General features: G+C 49.4%; 1 protein-coding gene across 1 annotated transcript in view; it reads right to left on the bottom strand.

The window, feature by feature from the left end:
- LOC149367637 (protocadherin Fat 4-like) overlaps window positions 1-25,800 on the bottom strand; it is a 108,946-nt gene extending 83,146 nt beyond the window's left edge. The window contains exons 1-2 of the mRNA XM_089575189.1: window positions 25,687-25,800; window positions 12,998-13,294 (exon numbers count right to left, since the gene is read on the bottom strand). Of these exons, the coding sequence (XP_089431315.1) occupies window positions 12,998-13,283 (286 nt within the window). The 5' untranslated portion in view covers window positions 13,284-13,294; window positions 25,687-25,800. The remainder of the gene's footprint in view (window positions 1-12,997; window positions 13,295-25,686) is intronic.
- Window positions 25,801-26,215: the final 415 nt, after the last annotated feature.

Here is a 26,215-nt window from a genome sequence, read left to right as displayed (position 1 = left end):
GGAAATCTACAGGGGAAGAGGCTATCAGCGCTTCCGGGGCCATTCACGGCATAAAAAGGCATCCGCAACGAGCCCACCACGCAGTTCGGCGGCAGTGCGCTAACCACACCTGTCTAAGGAACGTTCTCTGCTCTCTGCTTTTGCAGGTGAGAATTCCAGTGTGCAACTGTTTCTACCTTATGTATTTTGTCTGTTATTGTGGTGCACTGCTGCCGAATACTGCCCTTGCTGCATGATGTGTTAGAATGGGGAAGGGGAACGTGAAAAACGCTGGAAAAGAGTGTGAAAAAGAAACCACAGATATGAAGGAGCTGCAAGAGTTGGTAACCGCATTTGAAAATTTTAAGCGTGATTTCAGGGCTGAAATGCGCGAGCTAAAAGACAGTGTTTCATTCTGCACTGATGTTTGCACCGAAGTGAAGAACACAGCCGATGAAATAAAGCAGCTCAGGCAAGAAATGCAAGAAATGTTCAGACAGAATCAGGAACTGAAGGCAGAAAACGAACGCTTAGCACGCAAATGTGAAGACCTTGAACAATATCAAAGATTGAACAACCTAGAAATCAAAGGTGTTTCCTCCGGAACTGATCCCCTCACTGTGGTTCAAAAGATAGGTGACCATGTTGGTGAAAAAGTTGATACTGCTGATATCGATGCATGCCACTGGGTTCGTACGCAGAATTCAGATGTGCAAAACATCATCGTGCGGTTTGTGCGCAGAAGCAAGCGAAATGACATTCTGAACAAATGCAGAAAAAAAAGAGTTGATACCACTGTGTTGGGTGATGAAACCGGAAAACCAATTTTTGTCAATGAACACCTAACTCAGGCAAACAAGGTACTGCTTTCTGCTGCAATCAAGAAAAAGAAGGAAAACGGTTGGAAGTTCGTTTGGACTGCAGGCGGAAAAATACTTGCCCGTAAAGAAGAACATGGGTCGGCTATTCAAATCGCTAGTCACGCGGACCTGGCCCTGATTACTGCATAAGAGTAGCAAGCAAAACACCAGCAAACACACCAGCACACTACAGGTTAAGCATGTGTAGCTACTATAGCACCCAGGAATTCAATAACCAGCACAGCAACAGAGATAGTACTTTTTCCGCAATGCATGTGAACATTCGAAGTATTAAAAATAAGAGTGACGATATAAATACGTTTCTTGAACCGTTCAAAATAAATTATGACATCCTGGCCTTTTCCGAGACATGGATTACAACTCCTGATGATGCACCACTTTTCTCCGGCTACATTCCTCGGCATGTATATCGCGAACACAAGAGAGGCGGAGGAATTTCTGTATATTTTAAGGAAACACTAACGTATGAAATATTACAAGATTTCTCATTCATATCACCAGATATTGAATGCCTAGGAGCACGAGTTGGGAAGTTCGTGATCTTAGTTGTGTATCGTCCTCCAATGGGGCACAGAAGAAACTTCTTGCAATTTCTTGACACGTTTTTTTCCTTCATTGGTGCAAAACAATATTCATGCGTTATTCTGGGAGATATAAACATAGACCTTTCATCCAATGACTTGCACGCCAGCGAACTAAAGACTCTTCTTTCTACATACGGTTCCGAAAACAGCATACGCATGCCAACAAGAATAACCACACAGAGTGCAACACTGTTGGACGTATGCGTAACAAATTTAGAACCTCATGAATTTTATTCTGGAGTGCTCTCATCTGACTTGAGCGACCACTTGCCATTATTTTTTATTGCGGTATCCCAAAAGAAAACCAGGAAAGACCCGGATGCGCTGCTTCATACGCGTAGAAAAATCACTGATGAAACTCTGCAGTACTTTGCTCGTCTGATAGAAAGAGTTGATTGGAGTGAAATCTATAAACAAAAAGACGCTAACAAAGCCTTCGATATATTCTTCACCTTGTTACGTTCCTCGTATGATGTGGCATTTCCAGAAGAAAACGTCATTTCTCGTAGAAACAAAAAATTCCGAAAACCATGGATGAATTCACTCCTTTACAGTCGCATAAAAACAAAGGACAAAATGTACCACGAATTTTTACACAAAAGAGACCCAGGTTAATTTTGAAATTTAAAAAGTACCGGAACGCACTAACATCCGATCTGAAGAAAGCTAAGGCAGAATACTTCCATAGTAAATTCGACAGCATAAGAGAAAATCCTAGAAAGGTGTGGGATGCAGTAAATGCACTCACTGGAAGAACTAAAAAGTGTTTAAACATTACTGAAATCACCATTGATGGCAAGATTGTGCGCGGTGATGCTCTCGCCAATGCTATGAACATGCATTTTATTAAAGTAGGCTCGAATGCCTGTACAACAAAGAATTGCACTGATCAGTCAGTATCGACCATAGCACCGTTATGCGAGTCAATTTACATGCGCCCAACAACTCCTCACGAAGTAGAAATGTTAATAAACAAGCTTAAAAATAATGCTGCTGCTGGAATCGATGTCATCGGCCCGATTGAGTTGAAGTATATATCCGCTGTGATATCCGTTAGTTTGGCCTTTATTATAAATCTTATGTTGTCCACAGGGGTCTTTCCACAAAAGTTAAAGGTAGCAAGAGTCACCCCAATATATAAAGGCGCGGGCCCTGAAAACTTAGCAAATTACCGCCCTATATCCGTCCTGCCTACGCTTTCAAAAATTTTTGAAGGTGTCATTCATAACCGATTAGTGTCATTTTTTGATAAACATAACATTATTACAGAAAGTCAACATGGTTTTCGAAAAGGGAAATCAACGGAGCAGGCTTTGTTATACATTAAGGATAAAATAATTTCTAACATAGAGGATCGAAAATACACGGTAGGACTTTTTCTCGATATTAAAAAGGCGTTCGATTCTATCCAATACAACATCTTACTACACAAATTATCTATGTACGGTGTACGTGGTGTTGCCCTGCAACTTCTATCTTCTTATCTTTATGATCGCTATTAAATAGTACTCATTAATGGCTCAAGTTCATCACAGTTAAAACTAACTCAGGGTGTCCCTCAGGGATCGATATTAGGACCGTTGCTCTTCCTCGCGTATATTAATGATATTGTGAAAATACCTGAATCACCAGAGATCATTATGTATGCAGATGACACTAATATTTTTTTCACATCGCAGGAGATAACAGCACTCGAAACCAAAGTAAATAACTACCTAGTGCACCTGTCCAGCTGGCTGAAGGAAAATATGCTAGAACTGAATTCAAAAAAGACAACATTTATCGTATTTCGCCCAGTTAACAAACCACTGCACAAAAGAATAATACTTAAGTTTGATGACCAATGTCTTTCCTCGGTTAAAGAACAAAAATTCCTTGGCGTATGGTTCCAGGAAGAATTGTCATGGACGCCACATGTGAATCATCTAACAAATGAACTAGCACGAACCGTAGGATGTTTATACAAAGTAGGGCACATAATTCCTCTATGGCTAAAACAATTGTTGTACAACTCTCTGTTCTATTCAAAACTAATATATGGGATGATGGTGTGGGGAACCACAACAAAAGGTAATTACAATAAGCTCATAATACTGCAGAAAAAGATATTACGTTGTTATGAAAACTATTATGGACGTTACCAGCTCCTACAAACTTCTCCTTTGTTCTTAAAATATAAAATGCTGAGGGCCGACCAGCTATACTACTATAAATTACTTCAGTTGGTACAACTCCGGAAGCTGCACATTTGCGACAGGGAAGAGAACTCTACTTATCCTTTCCGACACAATAAAAGACGCATGCCAAAAACTAGAACCAATTATGGTAAACAAACAGTTCCTTATCAAATGGCTTCAATTCTTAATAAACTTGAAGGTAACTTAAATTTCGCATCTAATATTAGCACATTCAAAAAGCACATTAAAGATGTCCTAATAATATCAGGTGTTTTGTACGGGGAGTGACGAGTACTTATGACATGCATACACAGGTTGTATCCTTCTCTTGTACCATGGTTTTTCACTTTATTTTTTGTTATAAGTGTCCTTCAATGTATTGTATACTGAACAAAATCTCTGTATAATATCCTTGCATATTTTTGTACTTATCATACTCTGTTAACGTTGTGATTATAATGACATAATTTACCCACATTCGTTTTAATTATGTGACTTGCTTTCTTCTTATGTTCAAATTTGTATTGCACTTCCGTCGACTGCAGAGGGACAGAGGCCTCGTCAGGCACCACAGCCTTTAGCCTCTGCCCCTGCAGCAGATGCTGTAACTGCTCTGCTCAAATAAATCTTTTCAATTTCAATTTCAAAAAATAACGGGCCCCCTTCAGGTGGTCAAGTGCATCGTCGAGGCGGGGCAGCGGGTACACGTCGAGACGAGTGATAGCGTTCAACTTGCGGTAATCTACGCAGAAGCGGAGTGTTCCATCCTTCTTGCGCACAAGGACGACAGGGGAGGACCAAGGGCTTCAAGAAGGGGCGATGATTCCCTGGTCAAGCATGTCGCATACGTGCTGCTGGATGACTCTCCGTTCAGTTGGCGCGACACGGCCAGGTTGGTGATGAATAGGCCCACGGTTTTCGGTGTTTATCCGGTGTTGGGCCCAGGAAGTGCACCCGAGTTCACTGGCGCTTAGAGCAAGGCAACTGCGATGCTCGAGCAGCAAGGCCTTCAGAGAGGCGAGCTCCGCGCAGGTCAGGGTGGGCCCAAAGTTAAATGCGTCCCATGATAGGACCGCCGGCGCTGGAGTGTGGTGAGATGGTTTTTCATGCTGCAAAGACGCAACCGGTGATGCTGAGTCCAAGACTGACGCTGCACCCAATTGCGTGCCGGGAGTCAGCACGAGCGGTGCGCGGCTGATATTAACACGTGGGCCTCTCCATTGAGCACCGACAGAAGGCTTCGAGGGGAGGTCATCTCTCGGGCCGGAGCCAAACATCGGATAGGTTCGAAAATCACATCCGCTGTGATCGGATTGCCAGACTTGGCATGCACCCAAGTTGCCGCACCCGGTGGCAGAGTCACGGCGGTCGCCACAGTCACGGTAGTGACGTCGACTGGCTTGACTCGACGTGGCCACTTCGTTCCGAGGTAGCGCACAGATCCTGAAGCACGCTTGGTCGCCGACACCAGGGACTGCCATAGGGTGACACCGACGCTGGAAATCCAGCTAAGCCAACCCGGCCCACACAGAGTTTGGCTCGCACGTGGTTCTGTGGTGGTAAAATTGAGAACGACTCCGGCTTGCTGGCACCACCCGCACCCGAGGACCACTGGCCAAATAGGGCTGTCCGCGACAACAAACTCGGTGGAGATGGTCTTTCCGAGTGCTGTCACGTGGACGGTAACACGTCCGACTTGCTCCACCGGGGCGCCGTTAAAAGCTACGAGCCGGGTTTTGGCGGCTGGAAGAAGCAGGTGGGGCGCGTTGACAATAAGCGATTTGTCGAGCACATTAACAGCCGCTCCAGTGTCGACCAAGGCCGCTACGTGCCGATCAAGCAGGGCGACGTCAACGAGCACGTAGGGAGCTTCCGTTGTCATCGAAGCCGACGAAAGAAGAGGACGCGGCGAACTAAGGAGCGCGGGGACGGACTTTATCCGGGGGCACCGTTCCACCGAATCGTTTTCCGACGTCGGAGGGCCAGCACAGTCCCTCGCGTAGTGTCCCCTCAGGCCGCAGCGGAAGCAGGTCGTGCGGGTGTCATTACGCCTGCGTCGGGTAGAGGCCGCTGTGGGGACTGAGAACCGAGGAGCCTGCACCGGGACGCTGTGCTCGGAAGACGGTGGCGACCCACGCATGGCCAGCAAAGTCGATTCCGCCTCGACGGCGAGCGCCATGGCGGCGCGGACGGACTCAGGACGCCCAGAGCGGACCAAGCGCTGCACCTCAGGGAGTCGGATGGCGTCGACGAATGCCTCGGTGCCGACCAGGGCCACGGCGTTCTGAGGCGCCCCCGGCAACGACTGCAGAGCCAGGCGTTCAATGGCGGCGGCGAGGTCCTGGTATGTCTCCCCGGGCTCTTGACGGCGGACTCGCAGGCGGTGGTACTGCACACGGGGGTGACCTGAGGCACTGTAGTGGTCGGCGAGGAGGCCCGCCAGGACAGTATAAGAGCCCAGCTGGTCAGGCGGCACGTTCTGCAGCAGCTCAGTCGCGCGGCCTCTCAGTTTGGTGACAAGCATCCGTGCCTTCATCTGCTCGTCCCAGCCTCTCGCCGCCGCAATACTGTCCAGCTGGATGCGGTAAGCATCCCACGAAACGGTGCCGTCGAACGTGGGCAACTCCACGACGTCCAATGATGCGCCCGCGCCAAGCACGCTGTTGGCGGCTACGACCGCAGGTACAGCGACGGCAGAGCTGGGTACAGCGGTGGCGGGGACGTCCAGAGGCACCGGACCCGTGTTCGGCTCGACTGGCAGAAGGCGACGGAAGTCGCGCCGGATCGCCTCCATCTCCCCAGCCTGGGCAGTCAGACGGGCCTCCCATGCGTCCATCCGCTGAGTAAAAATATCGAGGAGGCACTCAATACCGGCGTCCAGCCGCTGCGGAGAACCGAGCCCCTCCGAGCGCCCAGGTGTAGCGATGCCGGCCGCGGCGTCGTCGGCGCCGTCGGCTGGTGGCGGAGTCCTGTCGACTGGCACGTCGGGGACTTGATTCTGGGAGCGGGTGAGCGGCATGATCCCACCGCTGCCACCAAATGTTACGGGACGGCGGGCCCGCGCAGAGAAAGGCACAGAGACTCAGACATAACCGGCCGCGGCGATTCACCTTTGTTCTCTACCTCACGCGCTAGCGCCGCGCGCTCTCCCCTCGCGCTCGCCCCGCGCCTCTTCTTTATTTGTATACCGCAGCGCGCTCTTGGTTGCGAAGGTCGTATGCCGTTACAATACCGAACGCATTTCTGAAACGTTATGCTGAATGTATTTCCAAGTATTTGCTTATTTTATACAAGAAATCAATAGAAAATGCAGAACTCCCAGAAATGTGGAAAATAGCCAAGGTAATTCCGGTACATAAATCAGGAGACCCAGCAAATGCTTCCAACTATCGCCCTATTTCTCTTACATGTACGGCTTGTAAAATCTTAGAACATTTAATTTTGAAGCACATTACAACGTTTGTAGAAAACCACAATTTACTTATTCCCAATCAACATGGCTTCCGAAAAGGTTTGTCCACGACAACGCAATTAGTAGAAACTGTCCACGACCTAGCTATGACAATAGACAAAGGGGGGCAAATAGATATGGTATTCCTTGATTTCTCAAAAGCATTCGACCGGGTATCTCATTCTAAACTTCACTACAAGCTAGTTCACTTTCTTGGAAACGGATCAATAACTAATTGGATAAAAGCCTACCTAACTGATCGACATCAGTTTGTCTGTTTTGAAAACAGCCAGTCGGATTTAGCAGCAGTATTATCTGGCGTGCCACAAGGGTCAGTGCTCGCCCCAATTCTTTTCCTTCTCTTTATTAATGATCTGTGCAAGAATATTGATGCAACAGTACGTATGTTTGCGGATGATTGTGTGATGTACAAAGAAATCAATAGCTCTGCCGACCAAATACTGCTAAACAAATCCCTGCTGTACATATCGGAATGGTGCGACAACTGGCAGATGGCCCTCAACCTGGAGAAAACCGTCTGCATGACCGTCACAAGAAAGAAACAACCATTAAACTTCACTTATGGAATTGAACAGAAGTCCCTTACAAAAGTAGAGCAATTCAAGTATCTTGGTGTGATTATTAGCTCCGATCTACGATGGAACAAGCACGTGACACACATTGCCACAAAGGCACATTCCGCGCTTTATACCATAAGACGTTCCCTTCGACTTGCTTCACCTGAAACAAAACTGTTAGCCTACATTTCACTTGTCCGCTCAGTTATAGAATCGGTATTATTGCGTGGTTGCCCTACACTAAACAATATATTGATAGATTAGAAAGTGTTCAGCGAAAAGCTGTCCGCTTCATTTATAACAAATACAGTCGCCATGACTCTCCCTCACTGCTTTTACAAAAAGCCGGCCTATCTACAATTCACACACGAGCTAGACTGTTGCGGCTTAAGTTCTTGTTCCTCCTCTTGAATAACGACACAAAACTTGATAAAACTAGATACCTGCTTACGCCCAATACACGTGTCACAAGAACAAAACATGAAAAACATCTATCTGAATATAGATACCACAGTGATGCATTCAAATTTTCATACTTCCCGCATGTAATCCGTGAGTGGAATATGTTGCCTTCTGAAATTGTAAGCCAGCTCACTCCTGAAGCATTCGTGTCGAAGGTAGCAAACCACTTTCAAAACGGTTAACATTGTCACCATGTGTCATTTACCATGTTTCTTTCTATGAGAGTGAAAAGTTCCTTCTCTGCAGTCTTTTATTGTGTACTTTTTCATGCATATGTGCACCCAATCCTGTTACGGCCTCAAAGAGAGGCCAACAGTATGTAATAAATAAATAAATAAATAAATTCATCAACGAATAATCGGCGCCTGTGTCGACTAGAACGGTGACTTTCCGGCCGTCGATAGCCACTTCTATGTCGAATGTCCTGGCTCTGGAGTTGCACGTCGCCCTCGGCGTCGGGTTACGGCTTCGTCTGGTATGCGAATCGCGGGTGGGGCGTGTGGTCGAAGCTTTTGTCCATGGCGGCGTCGTTTTGAAGGTGGGTCGTGTATTCGGCGTCGGCGTAGTGGGTGCGGCGTCTTCATACGGCGTGGTCGCTGGAGGATCTTTGTCGTTTCCTCGGCAAGCAACCTGACCTCCAAAAGTTGCTTTGTTTAGTTTCCCATATGGGGGCTAGGGGACCTTCCTTCGACAGCCGCGGCGTAGCTGCGGCCCGGTGATGCAAAACGTGCGGTGGACGTCAACGGGGAGCGGGAAAGACGGCTTGACGACACGCACTCCCCTTTGCTCTGGTAGTCGTCTATTTCCCGGGGTCGCTCGTCGTGGAGCGGTTGCGGGGCGTCGATGGCGAAACCTCGCAGGCCGATGCGCCTGTACGAGCAGCGGCGAAGTATGTGCCCGGCATGGCCACAATGGAAACACAGTAGGCGGTAGTCGGGAGTCCTCCACTCGTCGCATTTCCTAAAGCTGTTGCGTCGCTCGTAATGTGGACATGGGGGAGCTAGGGGCCGTCGTTCTTGTAGAGCTGGTGCCCGTCGTAGAATGCTTGGGGTTCTAGTCGAGGCGGAGGACTGCGTAGTGCTGCGGCGTAAGTCATGGCTGTAGCTTCCGTTGGTGTCGTTGGTGACGAGGAGCCAAGTGCATGATGTACTTCTTGACGGATAATGTCCGTGAGCGACGCCATCTGAGTCTCCTGCGTCGGCTGTGTTGGGGATGGCAGCAGTCGGCGATGTTCTTCGCGAACAATTTCACGTATTACATCCCGACCCATGTACTGCCGCTCCCTGCTTTGGAAAAGACAGTGCAGCTTTTGCTGTCCCTGCCATCGGCTCGGTGGAAGTGGCCTCGACAGGGGCCGGAGTGCTGCGTGGTGCGCCTCTCCTGCGCACCATCAGCGAAGTTGGATTTTGGCTGTGAAGGAAGGAGAACGTGATTGCAAGCGCAAATCGCCTCCTCGCTTCTTCAAATGAAATGTTTTCCTGTGTCTTTATGGTGATTGTTTCCTTTTCCTTCTTCCAGGACGGACACGCCCCATAGAGTAGGCAGCGTGGTCTCCTTCATAGTTAGAGCAGCGTAGGGCTACGTCCAATCCCTCAGAATCGTGGTCCTTTGAAGCTCACTTCGCGCAAGTTTTACGGCCGCGGCAACTCTGTGGGTCGTGGTCATACCTTTGACAATTGAAGCATTGACAATTGAAGCATTTAGCAAAACTTCAGTTGGGCGAGTTGGTAGATATTCATGATGTAAACAGCGCGAACTACAAGGGACAAGAAAAGAAGGGACACAGGACAGCGCTCGTCCTGTGTCCCTTCTTTTCTTGTCCCTTGTAGTTCGCGCTGTTTACATCATGAATTGAAGCATCTTCTGGGGTTAGGGATTTAGTGCCTTACATTTATTTAAGATATCCAACTTCGATAGTTTCAGGCAAGGAACTGGTGTTAAATGTGGGGACTATGTGTTTATTTTATATTTCTTTGTTTTTCTTGCGGAATTTGGTGCTGTGAACATCAATTACAATTTGGCCAGTGAGCACTCGAAGCATTTAGATTTCTGTTGGGTGGATGAAGTCAATAGCAGAGATTACACCTCGTACTGTGTTAAGCGATAGGTGGGGAGTCACGGAAAGAGGGGTGTCCCCTATAGACATAATGACTGAAATGTTCGGGCCCTTGCTGTTGTCGTGCCGTTCTATCTACCATTTTTGAAACCTTGTAGCCAGGGCCCAATCTATCTGTTATGCCCTTCGGCACAACAGAAGAGGATATTATTCTTGCTTGTTTTTCCCCGCTTTCACTACGGGTCAAATTAAACTTCGTGAATGTTGCTTTCTTTTTAGGAAAAAAATCTACTGCATCGTTCCGCCCTATGTTTAGAGAGCGATCATGTTTTGAAAGGAGGGAAGCCATGAAAAAATTTAGTTTTTCGGTCATGGTGCCAGTGACCCAACTAGAGGACGGGAAAGGAACTTGCAAATGCCAGCAGTGCACCTCAACTATAAACAAATATTTATTTATTTATTTATTTATTTATTTATTTATTTATTTATTTATTTATTTATTTATTTCCTCAAAGGTCTCGGTTGAGACATTACATGAGGGAGTGGACGGTATCTGGCAAACAATGGTAAAAAATGTTAAGATGAAAGGTTGGCGATGCTCCGCTTGAATTCTAGTTGGTTGATGATATGGCAACTTCGGTGGGCAGGTCATTCCAGTCTCGTACAGTACGCTGAAGAAATGATTGCTGAAATGTCACAGTATGGGCTTGTAGGGGATATACTGCATTACTGTAGCTGAACCGGGCGATGCGGTGGGCTCTTTTTATGTAGGGGTTATGAAAAGGCAAAGAATGGAAAAATTTATGAAAAAGGTTAAGACGTGCTATCCTACGGCTCGAGGCTAGGGGGCGTAAGTTGATTCGAGCTTTTAGTGCTGAGATGCTTCAGTGGTAGGAATAATTAGATAGAATTAATCGTGTTGTGCGGTTCTGAACCAATTCGAGGGCGTTAGTAAGGTTATTGTGGTGCGGATCAAAAATACCGTTAGCACACTCAAGCTTGGGCCGCACAAAGGTTTGAAAAGCAAGCTGTTTAATAGGGGAAGGAGCGAGTGAAAGGTTACGGCGTAAATAACCTAGAGCACAATTAGCAGAATTTATTATGTAGTTAATATGGCAGGTCCAAGTTAGGTCACGCGAGATATGCGCACCAAGATATTTGAATGATTCGGATGTTGCAATCCACACGTTATTAATATTATAATGAGGCACTATGTAATTACGACGACTGTGAATGGTCATTAACACGGTTTTAGAAATATTTAATGACATGAGCCATGCTTTACACCAGTCCTGTATGCGAATAAGGTCAGTTCGTAATGCGAAATGGTAGGTGGAGTTGGTAATTCCTCGGTAAACGACACAGTCATCGGCAAAGAGTCGGATATGAGAAGAAATATTACACGGTTGGTCATTAATTTATATCAAGAAAAGGACTCAACGTAGTTGATAAGACAAGGTTAACCCTAACCGCCTATGAATAGTGGGAAAAAAACGAGAAGACAGGAGGAGGCAAGAGAGTTGTAAGAAAGAGATAGGAAAGTGAAAAATGGAAGGGAGGACCGCAAAAGGCGACTGCCGATTTCCCCCGGTCGGGTCAGGCCGGAGGTGCCGTCTACAGGAAGCTGGGGCCAAAGTGGTGTGTTGCCTCCGCCGAGGGGCCTTAAGGGTCCAAACTCTCGGCATCGGCTCAACCACCAGGATCCCCTTTTCCCCGGACACGGCTGAGCAACGCACAGCTAAGCGCGTGAGCACGGGTCCGTGGTGACGAACTGCTCACCGCCTTCCCCCTACGGGGATGTCTCTGCGGATACATAGGAACCCGTGGTGTCGCAGCTCACCAACATTTGTATGTAGCAGATGGCTCTGCGGGGCGTTTATTTTCAGTTGTATTTGTCTCTCACAGCTTGATAAGATAGGAGATGTGCATGTAATTTGATGGTCATCGATGTAGACTGAGTACATAATGGACTATGGAATTATGTTGGCTAAGGAAGTCATTTTTACGATGAACAATGTAGTACTTAAAATGCATCCCTGAGACACACCATTCTCCTGAGTGAAATTCTTCGATAAGGTTGCACCGAGACAAACCTGGAATAAACGATTGCAGGGCAGAAAGGAAGAGGCTAACGAAAAGGGCTCACCTTAAGTGAAGGACAATGCAGCGAGCTATGCAAAGAAAAATGATGGGTATAACGTTAAGAGACCAGAAGCGGGCATTGTGTGAGGGAACAAATGCGGGTTATTGATAACCTAGTCGAAATCAACAGGAAGAAATGGGCTTGGGCAGGGCATTTAATGCGAAGGCAATATAGCCACTGGTTTTTAAGGGTAACGGAGGTGAATTCCAAGAGAAGGCAAAGGTAGCAGGGGGTGGCAGAAACTTAGTTGGGTGGATGAGATTAAGAAGTTTACGGGGATACGGTGGCCGCAGCTGGCGAAGAACAGGGTTAATTGGAAAGACATGGGAAATGCCTTTGACCTGCAGTGGGCGTAGTCAGGCTGATGATGACGATGAAAGCACTAGTGCACAGATCCGTAATTTCAACGCAGATACTTAACAAACACACCATGCAACCATTGCAGAAACTAAGAAGGGTTTTAAACAAAACACACTCTACAATGACCTGGTAATTGTTAAAGTAATTCCAGTCCTGTAGCAATTTATTCCATTAGATCAGCGGCCCCAACGCACAAATCGATTCAGGCGCGATTCCTTTCGCTGGCAATTCCATCGCCTCTACTCACCGGTTAGAGTAAATATCCCTTTCGTGATTTTCTTTGTCCCCCTACCCCTACCTCCTTCACATGGAAGCGCGAGGCCTACCTGTGTACCCGGATGCACACAGGCATTGGTATCCAGCCACCATGTCCAGGCAGATGCCCCCGGACCGGCAGGGCGCGCTGCGGCAGTCGTCGTAGTCAGTGGCGCAGTCGTGGCCCGTGTAGCCGTCGGCGCAGTAGCAGCGCTGCGGCCCCTCTTCCTCTTGCGGGACGCGCAGCCCGTGCAGGCAGGAACCGCAGTCCCCAGGCTGCTCCGCCACGAGCCCCAACGAGGCGAGAACGAGGAGCAGCCAGGGGTGCCATGCCATAGCCTGGCCGTTCGGGGTCATGGAGGGGCTCCCTGCGCATCAGTGCAAGCTATCGCTGCGTTTGCGGGAGTGCTTCAGCCAGTGGAAGGCTTGAAAGGCAGCTTGCGCCACCAGGACCAACGTAAATACCGACCAGTGATTGATTGATTGATTGATTGATTGGTTGATTGATTGATTGATTGATTGATTGATTGATTGATTGATTGATTGATTGATTGATTGATTGATTGATTGATTGATTGATTGATTGATTGATTGATTGATTGATTGATTGATTGATTGATTGATTGATTGATTGATTGATTGATTGAAAACACCTTCATTTGCTCAATATTTTCGGAACATGTGGGTGGGCAGCCCGCCCAGTCCGGTAGTCCACTGGCTGTTGCTGCTGCGCTGGCCCTCCCCACCAGCCGGTGCTGACGGTCAGGAACATCGGTGAGCAGAACAGCCTCCCACTGCTCCTTTGAGGAGTTTGGAAAGGGGTGAACTATGGGATTAAATTGGCATGCCCACACCATGTGGTAGAGGTTAGCTACCTCTCCACAGAGTGGGCACTGCGGAGAGTATAGTGTAGGGTACAACTGGTGTAACTTAGCTGGCGTTTGGTATGTGTCGGTTTGTAGTGTCCTAAGGGTGTTCTCTTCAAACTTATTGAGGGATTTATGTACCCAACCAGTGATTATTTGATGCGCCATTTTCTAAACACAGTTGAGGAATATTTTCCGGCACATACTGACGGACGCAATTGGACTTTTCGGAAAGACTCATGGTCATGCATAACTAATTAGGCGCCGTTCAGGTGTTTTTGTAAGGCAGTGGACCTAAACTGACCTCAGCCTCATTATTTAACCATTCTGATCCCGAAGACTGGAAGGGTAGGTGAATCTATCGTCGCCACCGAGCTTTCTTCCTTCGGCAGTAAAATTGGAATCATGCCACCTGATTCCCGAAAGTTATGGGACGAGATTAACAACGTTGTTTTACGCACGCCGCAGACTAGCTTTCCTCAAGAAATACTTATTCAAGGACCAAGTGTAAATGGGCAGGAACTAGCAGAGGCGTTTAATCAATATTTCGTCACCCGAGAATACCAAAGCTCCTCATGCATATCATATGATCCTCCCTAAGGCAAAATAGCGATTCTGGTATCTAAGTCCAACTACATGTTCTGAAGTATTCACTGCATTCATGAACTTGAAGAGCAGCAGACGGCACGATGCGGGTGATTTGCAGGTACGGCCTGTGAAGTATGTGTTAGATATTCTAGCCCCAATTTTAGCACATATACTTAATTTAAGTTATAAATAAGGAATGTTCGCACGGCGCATGCAATTTGCTAAAGTGGCCGCTTTATATCAGAAAGGTGATGAGCTTTGTGTTTCAAATTATAGACCTGTTTCCGTGCCGCCAATCTTTTCTAAATGACTGGAAAAATTATCCACACGCGAATATGATGCTTTTGTGACAAACACCAAATAATAAGATTCGCAGTTTGCCTTTATCAAACACAAATCAACTGAGACAGCATTAGTAGGCCAAAAAGAGCATATCTTGCAATGTTTCGAGGAAAACAAACTTGTCAATCGTGCTTTCACAGATTTTTTGCAGGCTTTCGATTACATCATCATCGTCATCAGCCTGACTCCTCCCACTGTAGAGCAAAGGCCTCCCTCATGTCTCTCCAGAGTCCTGGGACGATTGGACGGTCAGCCGGAAAGGAGAATACGAAAATAAAGTCATCTATCTGGCCCTGGACACCGCTCAATCCCATTGGATACCAGCATGCTGAAAGGGGAGGAAGATGATGGCGGTCAAGACTCAAGTCTCCTTCGGACTCTGATTCCTTGACGGGTGCAAATAAAGTTATTAACGCGAAAACATTAGAAGGCTACATTGAGGCCGGAAGTGTCCGCAAAATGTGTTGTGGGAAGTTGGACCCCTACGACGTCATCGGTCATATGGCGTCATGATACATTAAAATGAAAGTAGCAAGAAAAATTAAACAGAAATAAAAAAGAAAACTTGGATGTAGGCGGGAATCGAACCCGAGCCGCCAGCGTTTTTGATGGCGTCACACGATGACGCAAAATTTAGAGGGATGACGTCACACGTGAGCTGGCTGTAAATCGCTGCTACGTGTACAGAAGAGAAACGGTAGGTATAGAGAGAGAGAGAGAGAGACGCGAGCGCACAAAACCGAAGCGACGACGCTGGTTTGAGCAACAGATACCACACGTTCAGAAGAAATCCCAGATCGTGGCGCGTAGAATTATAATCAAAGGTGACAAATGGCAGGCTAATATCCCAGTCACGGTGATGGTTAGAGACATACATGACAGTCCTATTGTCCAAGGTACGGTTCAGGCCTTCGGTCAGGCCGTTTCTCTGTGGGCGATAGGCCGTGGCGAAGTTATGACGGACGGAGCACGATCTGAGAGGTTCGGCGACCACTTGGGATAGAAAGCACCGGCCGCGATCAGTGAGCAGGTAACGGGGAGCACCGTGGTGGAGTATGTTGTCGTGCAGGAGAAAGTCAGCGACATCAGTGGCCCAGCTGGTTGGGATCGCTCGAATAATAGCGTAGCGCGTCGAGTAATTCGTCGCGACGGCGCTCCATTTGTTTGCCTTAGCAGACGCCGGAATAGGGCCGAGCAAGTCGAAGCCGACACGGGAAAACGGGTCTACCGGGATGGGAATCGGCTGAAGGTGTCCGGAAGGGAGAACCGAGGGCGTCTTCCGTCGTTGGCAGAGCTCGCAAGCGGCCACATAGCGCCGGACAGAGCGGTAGAGGCCTGGCCAAAAGAAGCGGCGGCACACACTGTCGTACGTGCGGGATACGCCAAGGTGGCCTGCCATGGGAGCATCATGGAGCTGTTCAAGGACGCTGGAACGCAGGTCTTCAGCAACCACAAGCAAGGCCTAAGCACCGTCAGGCCGCATATTGCAGCGGCAGAGGATGTTTTCGTGAACCACGAATGTATCGCGGGAACCAGGATAGCGGTTGACGGCGAGGCGGTCGATGAGGTAGCATAGCGTTGTTCATGAGCAATGTTGCGTAAGTCTGATATAGACAAAACGCAGTAGTCAGGCTCACATCCGCTTGAGGAAACCGGGTTGGCAGGGTAACGGGACAAGCAATCTGCATCTTGGTGCAAGCGGCCGGACTTATGGACAACCGAAAAATGTATATTCTTGATGGCGAAGAGCCCAGCTCCCAAGCCAGCTAGCAGGGTCTTTGAGGGAAGATAGCCAGCACAAGGCGCGTGGTGATCCATTATAACAGAGAAGGGGTGGACGAATAAGCAAGGGCTGAATTTAGTAATTGCCCAAACGAGGGTGAGACATTCCCACTCGGTTATAGAATAGTTACTCTCAGGCGGGGAAAGGAGGCAGCTAGCGTACGCAATCACGCAAATCTGATCGCGCTGCCGCTGAGCAAGTACGGTACCAATTCCACGGCCACTCGCGTCGGTCCGAAGTTGCGTAGGTGCCGAAGGATCGAAATGAGCCAAGACAGGAAGAGAGGTGAGGGCACAGATAAGTGTACTGAAGGCGGCAGTTTGGTCGGGCTCTAAAGAACGGACACGTCCTTTATGAGTAGTGTGCTAAGAGGACGAGCAATTTCCTCAAATTTGTTGCTGAACCGGCGGAAATACGAGCAGAGCCCGAGGAAGCTGCGCACACTGCTGAAGGAACGTGGAGTAGGGGACGAGCTTATAGCGCCCGGCGACGCTATAAAGCGCCGGCGCTGAGATCGGCGTTACAGCGCGTGCTCGGAGCGCACGCCCGGCACGGGCAGTTCGGAACTAGAAGCCTGCCACGCTGGTCGTCTCTCTCTGGTGCTCCGCTGCGACCCCGCAAATCCTTCAACAGTGGTGACCCGGCGAACCGTGCCTTCTATCCCAGCGGCGTCCTGGCATGGCGCACTGGCAGGACCCAAGTTTCAACCCGCCGCTCCCATCGTTCCGGCCTGCAGGCGTCAGCGGGTGCTTCGCCCAACTGGAGGCTGCGATGTACCTGAACGGCATTGCCATCCAGCCGTTTAAACACGCAGTCCTTTGCGACATCCTCCCGCCCGACCTCCTGCGTCGGCTCACCTACTCTGCCTTGGGCTGCCGGCCATACGATGAGCTGCGTGCGGCCGTCTTGGCTGACTTCAGCGCCTACTATGTTCCGCCGCCGCTCTACGACGCAGCGGACCCGTTTTCGCCGCCGCCAGCCTCTGGCCCTGCACCGGCCTCGCTCGCGCCCATACAGCCTTCATCAGAACCCGGCCCGCCTCAGCAGCCCCTCGCCGCCTCGCCGCCACTCCAGTCCAGCGTCTCCGGCCCGGCTTCTTCAGCACCGGCCGCACCAGACGCTACCGCATCGCTTCCGGCAGCACATCTTGCTACCCCGGTTACGCTAGCAGCACTGTGCGATGACTCCACGGCCCCAAGTCCGCAGTCATTCCCTCAGCAGCTCGGAGAGGTGCATGGCCCACCGCGGTTTGCCACGTCAGTGAACTCAGCGACAGATGCGCCTCGCGCCACCCTGTTCAGCGCCTCCGGCCATACCGCCTCCAATAAGGACGATACAGCGTCTTCGGCACAGCCCGGTGAGCAACTTCTCTCATCTCCAATAGTGCTACCGTCAGTCGAGCTCTTCCTCGACGAGTGCCCCATTCCGCCAAATTCTGTAACCTACTGCGTAGCATCGCTGCGAGCCGAACGCTCACCTGCCGCTTCATCGCTCATTCCGCTAAAGCCGTCAGTCCCTGACCTGAGCGATCGTGCTAAAGGCGAAGTGAGATTGCTTGCACCGCAGCATCCATCAGATACCAGCCCCACTACCCAGGCGGCCACACCGCCTGCCCAAGAGGCCCCACCCCAAGCCCTCAGTACTGTCAACCGCTTGTCGTAGTCTGACCCTGGCAGCTCGACACTGTCGCAGCAAGCGCCTGCTTTGGTGCCTGACTTGAGCAATTTTCAGCAACGGATGGTAGAGCTACCCGCACCGAGTAGTGCAGCAACTGTCCATCCACTAGCTGTGTCTGTTGCTGTCAGCCAGTCGTCTGATGTAGGCGTCTCAGCTCCACGGTCTGTCACTGGCACAACCTTCTTGCAGCCACCCACAGCCGATCATGCCCACACGCGCATCAGCACTGGCCAGTTGCTCCGCACTGCCACTCTCGCTTCACCCAAGCACCTGGCATTGAGCCCAGCAACTTGCTCCGGCATCGTCACAGCTGTCGGCGCTATGTCGACGGTCCCACCACAGCTGCTGTCAGTCCATGGAGCCGTTTCGGCCGCTCCTGTGCTTGTGACCGTGTACACGGCGCGTCAGATCCTCATGGACATCAGCCGCAACGTTCCAGCACCGATGACACTTGTGTCAGCGGGCAGCACTACAGTCGGTGACGGCCCGACCATGGCCTCCCCTGCCCCCATGTCTCTTGTCAGCTTGGCACCCCGCATGATTCGCCCGTTGCGCAGCAGCCAGGCTCGTCCACCTGAGCCCGCGCACTCTACCCGACGGCTCTTCCCGGAGCCTGACATGAACTTACCACACCCTGCATCTCCATCTCCATCTCCGGCTACTCCATCTCTGCCCCGTCGGCGCGTACATTTCGCCGTTCCGTCTAGGCGGGGGGCCCTATAGCGCCCGGCGACGCTATAAAGCGCCGGCGTTGAGACAGGGTGTCGAACCGGAATTTTTTCGGGTTCGGTTCAGGTTCGGGTTCACGCATTTCGGGTTCAGCTCCGGGTTCGGCTCCGGAGCGACATTCCGTTCCGGTTCGAACCGCTCCGGATAGCGTCGAACCGGTTCAAACGGGTTCAAACGGGTTCAGACAATAAAAAATTCTGAACGAGGTTTTTATTCAACCTTGTTTTGTTGTTTACTTTTCTTTATGATATCAGCATATAAAACAGCACTGCAAAATTTGCTCAATGCGAGATGTTTTACTGTCCGCGGCAAAAAGATTTAAATTTACGCAAGTGCCGCGAAATCAAAAGAACTCAGAATTAGTGTACACCGGCTATGTATACTAGACTCTATCTGATGAGATACATGAAAAGAAAAGCTGATGGATTTTTCATCTACAAAACATTTCAGCTACAGCAGTTTCGGAGTCCCCGTCAGGCGAGTAATAGGTCAGTCTTGAAGGTAGTGTCAATCGGGAATTTCGCCGGCGCAAAATGCTTAAGCGGGCGCCGTTAGGACCGCTGCATGCGCCCACTATGAGCGGAAGTTGCCTTGTATTTGCAGGTATATACAGCCAAGACATCTTTCAGTCGCCCCAAAAGCGGCTTGCCAGTCACCCCCCCCCCCCCCCTCACACACACACACACACTCTGGCACACCTGCAGCATACATCTAGAGAGTTTACCAAAAATATTTTATTTTCATCCCCTGCTCTACATCGCCTTTGTAACTCGCGTTATATATCTCGACCACCTATAGCTTAGTTTCTTCAAAAACACAGCTAATCATGGCTTGTCGCTAGTACAGTGTAAAATTAAGATTTTGACCTATGCTGATGTCATCTCCGTCTTTTGCTCTGATGAAAACAATATGATAAAAAAAAGCAGGCTTGCATTGGTTGGGGGCACTTCGTGTCTGTACGGACACAAACTTGTGACGTCTTCGATGAGACGTTAGGTTGTGAAAATGTTGCCATTGGTGGATTACAAGAGGAGGACCGTAAATTCGTTAAATAGAATTTTTGTTACTTTTCTGGGGCGCTTTAAAAGGGAGCCCATGCGTGGACAGAATTTTATGCTACCTTGATACAGTACGGTGAGTCTTTCGTGCAGTTTTTGTCCACTAACCTGTTTCATGATTTTTATTTTTCGAAACCGAAAACCACCGCTTCCTGGCAGCTGTGCTTATTAGGTGACTAAATGCTCATGTCTTTAATGTACATAGTCGTGGAGGAATTTTGTGCTGACACACTCGATTTCCTAAATTTTCGCTTCTCCTTAGAATACCTGTACGGCTTCTCCAGAAGGCAGCTGACAAAGGTTCTGATCAGTCATTACTTCCTCTACGTGCAGCCTTACCTAGCCTTTCTTGGCGGCCTTATATTAAGGCGAGTTCAGAGGATGTACATTCAATAGGCCCCAAAAACCTTTCTTAGACTTCAAACGTCGACCTTACGTGTTAGGACATGTCATCGAGCCAAGCGGATGTTTGTGCCATGATCAGTGAATTGCTACATCTGCAAGCAAGGAGGAACTATTGAACAACGAAATTATTTGTGACGCTATGTTCGATTGAGACATAGCTCACCTCATCAGTCTCTTAAAAAGGACATTGAGGTCATGCTTTAAACTATAAGATTTGTGCCAGTAATGAAGAACACCGGAATTCCGTGTGAACTTTTCCTGTTAAGACTGCTTAGCGTGTGAAGAAGCCGCATGATTGATAGACACGCACAATCGCCACTTTCGGCGAGGACACTGTTCAGAGAACAGTTCATTTTAGCTGAGAACGTATATGCTGCGAAAGTTCAACCTCCTGACTGATCGCCCCTTTTTTGACGTTGGCGCCTTCAGGAATTTTTATGTGCGGGCAGAGCAAGGGAGTGATAGTGACATTAGGCCGTATGCCGAGGTCGCGGAAATCGATCCAGTCAAGTAAGGCAAGACGTGGTCAGGGAGGTTCCCGATATTCCATGCGGCAACAATAAAAAGAATCTTCGAAGATGGCCGAGTAGCCTAATAAGGCATCAGTAAACGAAGCTTCTCTGTTGCGCCCGCCGCCACTGGCTCGATTCCCACTCAGGGTTAGAGTATTTTAGTTGGTTTCTTTACTGCATTAGCAGTTTAATCTCCTTTCTCAAAAATTCAAAAATTTCCGTGGTGCGCGCGCACGTGTGTGTGTGTGTGTGTGTGTGTGTGTGTGTGTGTGTGTGTGTGTGTGTGTGTGTGTGTGTGTGTGTGTGTGTGTGTGTGTGTGTGTGTGTGTGTGTGTGCGTGCGTGCGTGCGTGCGTGTGTGTGTGCGCGTGCGTGCGTGCGTGCGTGTGTGTGTGTGTGTGTGTGTGTGCGTGCGTGCGTGCGTGCGTGCGTGTGTGTGTGTGTGTGTGCGTGCGTGCGTGCGTGCGTTCGTGCGTGCGTGCGCGCGCTTAAGCATGCGTATGCACAGGCGTGCACAATTCGGTCGGCGCACATCCGGGCACTCACTGGCAATAAAATGACAGACGGTTGCCATTGTCGGTATTGCGAACTTTAAGCGCAACTCATCACACGCTACCTGGCATGTGGCGTATTGTGCTGCTAGCCAATCTTGGGGTCTTCCCGTGGCATCCACCTTCTAGGTGGCGTTTAATTCGATCTGCTACTTGGACAACCGGTCACGCCGGCTACGCCGACTACGACGCGGAACGCGGGTAGGGGCGCATAAGAGCTGCGGTCTAAAATGGCCCATCTACCTGCAGCCGATCTACCTGAGGTGGAATGCTTTGAATGCTGCACGTGTGCCGTCGCAAAGCGTTCCACAAAAGAACGCGAAAACGCTAGCGAATCTTGACGCCGCGATGCAAAAAATGATAAAACTTGTTTTTGAGTCTTCGTGGTGGTGAGCGGCGAGGTTCCAAGTTGGAAATTTTCGCTGTGACGGGCCGCTCAGTCGCCCATTCGCTTGCATGTCAACCAACCTTAAGCCTCTCGCCTCAGACACAAAGAGCCCGAAGCGAAGGTTCTCGCACAGCTTCTGCCCTCACTGTTCGACTACGTTTTTCATGTGGCACTGTCGGTAAAAGAAGACGCATTACGTTCGCTACTATTGACGAGGGTGGAGCTGGGGAACACTCTCATGGTTCGGCTGCACTACACATAAGTGCCCCCGAAAGCTAAAAAGATTAGACAGTCGTCGCCGCAGAGCGGAAGTAGCGGACACCTTAAATTTCCTCACTGTGCGCTTTTCTTTAGACTACCTGTATAGCCTCTCCAGAAGCCAGACGACTCATGTACTTACAGGGTATTTGGTTCCTGTACTGTTGTATCGGCAGCCTTTTCTGGAGTTCCTTAACAGCGAATGTGCATTTATTTCTTCTGCTGCAAAAACGTTCTTCTCTGAACTTCACACACCGACGTTGCCTGTCAAGGCATTATTACTTCATGCTGTGGTGATGTTTGTGTCATGGACGGTAAATTTCCGCCTGCGCAATGCGCCAAAGACCATTGACCATTGTTTTATTCTGTGCAATGATGCTACGCTCTTCTGGGACATAATTACGGCGAACGTACACTTGAGAAGGACATTGAAATCACACGGCTTAGTACCCGTTTTTTGCCAGTGGAGAAAAACTGTGTTGTGTCGTGTGATCTATTTATGTTTCTGTGACTGTTTAGTCTCCACAGCCGTATGATGGACCGCCGCCGAATAACCGCGGTCATCGAAATCTTTGTTCTGTGAGCAGTGTGCTTTGGTGAGGGGAGTATATGTTGCCCTAGAAGAGCCGCCTTGCTGGCTCTCCTATCTAGATGCATGGGTGTGCCTCTCAGACAGGGGTATGGTGGGCTCGTATTACACAGCCTGGTGTTTTGTGGCATGGACTTACTGCGATTTTCCTTTTCGGCACTGTTTCCATGCAGTAAGGAAAAAATCGACGTCGTAGCTCAGTTGGTAGAGCACCAGACGCAAAATTCGGAGGTCAAGGGTTCGGATCTTATTGGGGGCATGTGTTTTGTTTTTCAGTTTAATCAATTACCGTTAAAAATAATTGCTCTTTAAGCTCCTATTGATGGACACCACAAATTACTTTTAAAAAAGTACATCCCCTATGCTCCTTGGTTTCGGTTATTGTTGGCTTCCCTCATGAGCGGCAGAGAGAGGCAGATATAAGCCGCCCGTCAGAGAATTCAAGATACAGCAGTCTGAGAACAGCGTGACGAAGCTGCCTGCTAGCGATTGGCAGTTTCTTTATATGAGCAGAACAATTTTAATGCATCGACATAACAGAAAATCACTTCATCGCAGTAACATTTCATTTATGTAGCACCTTTCTAGGCGTTTTTCACATCTCAGCGAGCGCATGTATTTCTGCATTGCCTCTTTGTGTAATCACTTTTTTTTTCTAAGAATCGTACCGCTGCTACATTCCCACCTTTCATTGCTTATATCCGTCGCGTGCAAGTTGCAACAAAGAATGTTCGGATTCTTTAAAAAGAAAACAAATATATATATTTCTTTGCTTTGTAATAATAGTATTATGTGTGTTCTAACGCGTCAGAGCGGCGCGGAGACTATCGGGAGCGCTGTAGGGGAGGACTCCAGATTAGCGTAGACCAGCTGGGGTTACTCAGAGTGCACTCACATCGCACAGCTCACAGGCATTTTTCCATTTCGTCGCTATCAAAATGCGACCTCACCACTGGTATCAAACCCGCGACCTTGGCATTAGCAGCCGAGCACCACAGCCACTCAGCAATCGTGAGGGGTCTTATTCATTATCTGCTATGTGAGACAAGGAATGCCTCAGAAAGTAAATGTTGCACAACGTGATTGGGTCATTGCGCCTATGCTTCACATATTTATGGTACTTCACACAAAGAAAAGGAAACAAGGAAACCATTCTCACTCAGTGCTTTACGAGTTAAAGCAGTGCTAACAATTCGATTAAAGCTGTACGTAAGCATGTGAAAGGGGGATACTATAAAATCCAACATTTCACGTAAATCTGGCCTAAAACACTTCAGAATTACCAAAAGCACATTGCGGAAACGCCAATTAGCTTTCTTCCTAGCCACGAGAGTTCTTTCAGTTTTGTTGTTGACATGGATACCATTTCGACTGGATGCCATTTTCGCACTCCATAGCGCCGACAGCTTTCCCTGGGTAAATCTACGCGCTGGCATATGCCATTTGGTCAGAAAAAAAAGAAAAAAAAAGTATGCCGTGTTGCACAAAATGTGCGGCTGGACCGAGTCCCGAACCGGTTCGGAGCGGTTCCTTTGAATCGTTCCGGTTCGGGTTCAGTTCCAAGATGGCGAAAAAAATTTGGGTTCGGTTCGGTTCCAGTTCCGGGCAAAAATTCGGGTTCGGTTCCGGTTTCGGGTTCAGGTTCAGTTCCGGTTCGACACCCTGCGTTGAGATCGGCGTTACAGCGCGCGCTAGAAGAAAATAAAGATGGACAGCGCGTGCTCGAAGCGCACGCCCGGCACGGGAAGTTCGGAACTAGAAGCCTGCCACGCTGGTCGTCTCTCTCTGGTGCTCCGCTGCGACCCCGCAAATCCTTCAACAAGCTCACGGCGCGAACTTTACCAGGGTCAATGGTGGTGGTGGAAACATTTATTGCCAAGCAGTGCAGAGGGGGCAAACCCTGCTCCCCCTTACGTGGCACGAGGCAACCTTTAGGGGGCTGCTCTTAAAGAGCAAAGACAGCACTTGGAGGGCTAATAGCTTCAAATCGTCGGTAATTATCCGGCGCTGGTCAGCAGCAGCGGAGCCGGCCAGGAGAGTCTCCCACTATCACTCCGCCGTGGCTGGGGATGGAGGATGTGGGAAGGTAGGGCATGTGAGGAGGATGTGAATAAAGTCTCCCGGTTTGTTGCAGAGCTTACAGGATGAGAACAACAGATCGAGGTAGCTGGCATGAAGAAGAAGAGGGCAGGGTCAGTACGGGTCTGGAGTCGGCGCCATTGTGAGGCCTGGGTTAGTGTTAGGGAGGGAGCCGGTCGTGCGTAAATGCGCCCGGTATCTCGGTAGTGAGTAAGGATATCTCTGAACGTAAGCAGACGCTTCTGGGATGGCGGAGGGGTCCAACTCCAACCTGCAAAGTGATACCTCGGGTGAAGGAGTGGATCTCCTTGTTACCCGGAAAGCCTGCGTCTGCAGGGGTCTAGGTAAGGGTTACGGGGCGGGTGGGGTGCCAGAAGCATAGAAGCCGAGCCGCGGTGAGGGATATCAGGCCTCTAGCGAAATTGCATAGGGCGGATTTTGAGACGGAGAGAGTTTCGGTGACAGATGTGGAGATGAACCGCTGAACGTAGCCAAATTGTAGGGATGTCGCGAAGCCAGGCAACCCTGCAGGGCAGTGCGACAACTTTAGAACACTCTAGTGACGACTGCACTAAGTATTTCTAAGAACTCTAACCGCTCTTGGGCGCTAACTTGGCTGACCGCTCCGCGAATACAAGGGAGCAAGGGGCCACCTGTGCCATGACGGAGAAGCCTAAGCGCGGAGGTACTTATGCAGTAACAGATACTGGTACACAGGTGACAGATACAGGTATGCAGGTACTTATACAGTAACCCTACAGGAATGCCAGTTTGCGGGCGCGACGTACTTAGTTGTTTGCGACCGCTTGCAGAGAACACATCTATGCACATCTATTTTTTTTTCTTTCCGGGCCACCGACACGGCGCGGCACCACAACGCAACAGCGCCAACAGCTGGCGCTCAAGCAGCTAACTATTCGTGCAGAGCATCCTTACCACTGACAATGTGATGTTGTCCCCGAGTAGCGCAGGAAGTCCACGTGTACAGGGGCCGGCCTGCTTCTGAACAATGCTCAGACGCTGACTCTCACCGCGAACGCATGCCTGTCGTCAGGGTAACTGGCCTACAATACGTTCGCGCGCGGAGAAAAAGAAAGAAGTGAGATCGATTTTAGGCCCTCTCTGTGGCCGTCACGCCAGAGCTGCGGTCGTTGGCCGCCACCGCGCGGTACAATGTTGGGAAAAGAGACCGCCTTGTGGATGCTTTTCAACGCGCTTCGCGAAAAATGTACGTTGGTTTGAACAGGGCAAAGAGGGAGTATTTTTCTGCTTGTAAAATCACTCCGTCACGCGCCGATCGACGGAAGAATCACCGCTAGCACGGTTGACGCGGACTCTAGACAGCGTGGCTTCATCTGACGCCAGCGCCGAGAAGCATTGGCTACTGAGCAGAGACAATAGAGACCTTTAGCACACCGGTTAGCGTTACCGAAGTACTGAGAGCCAGTGCGCATGCGCAGATCGC

This window comes from Amblyomma mixtum, chromosome 1 (assembly GCF_055824585.1).
Source record: "Amblyomma mixtum isolate Tamu chromosome 1, ASM5582458v1, whole genome shotgun sequence".
Lineage (NCBI taxonomy): Eukaryota > Metazoa > Arthropoda > Arachnida > Ixodida > Ixodidae > Amblyomma > Amblyomma mixtum.
Note: the sequence above shows the minus strand (reverse complement) of the source record. Positions and strands in the feature narration are given on the sequence as shown.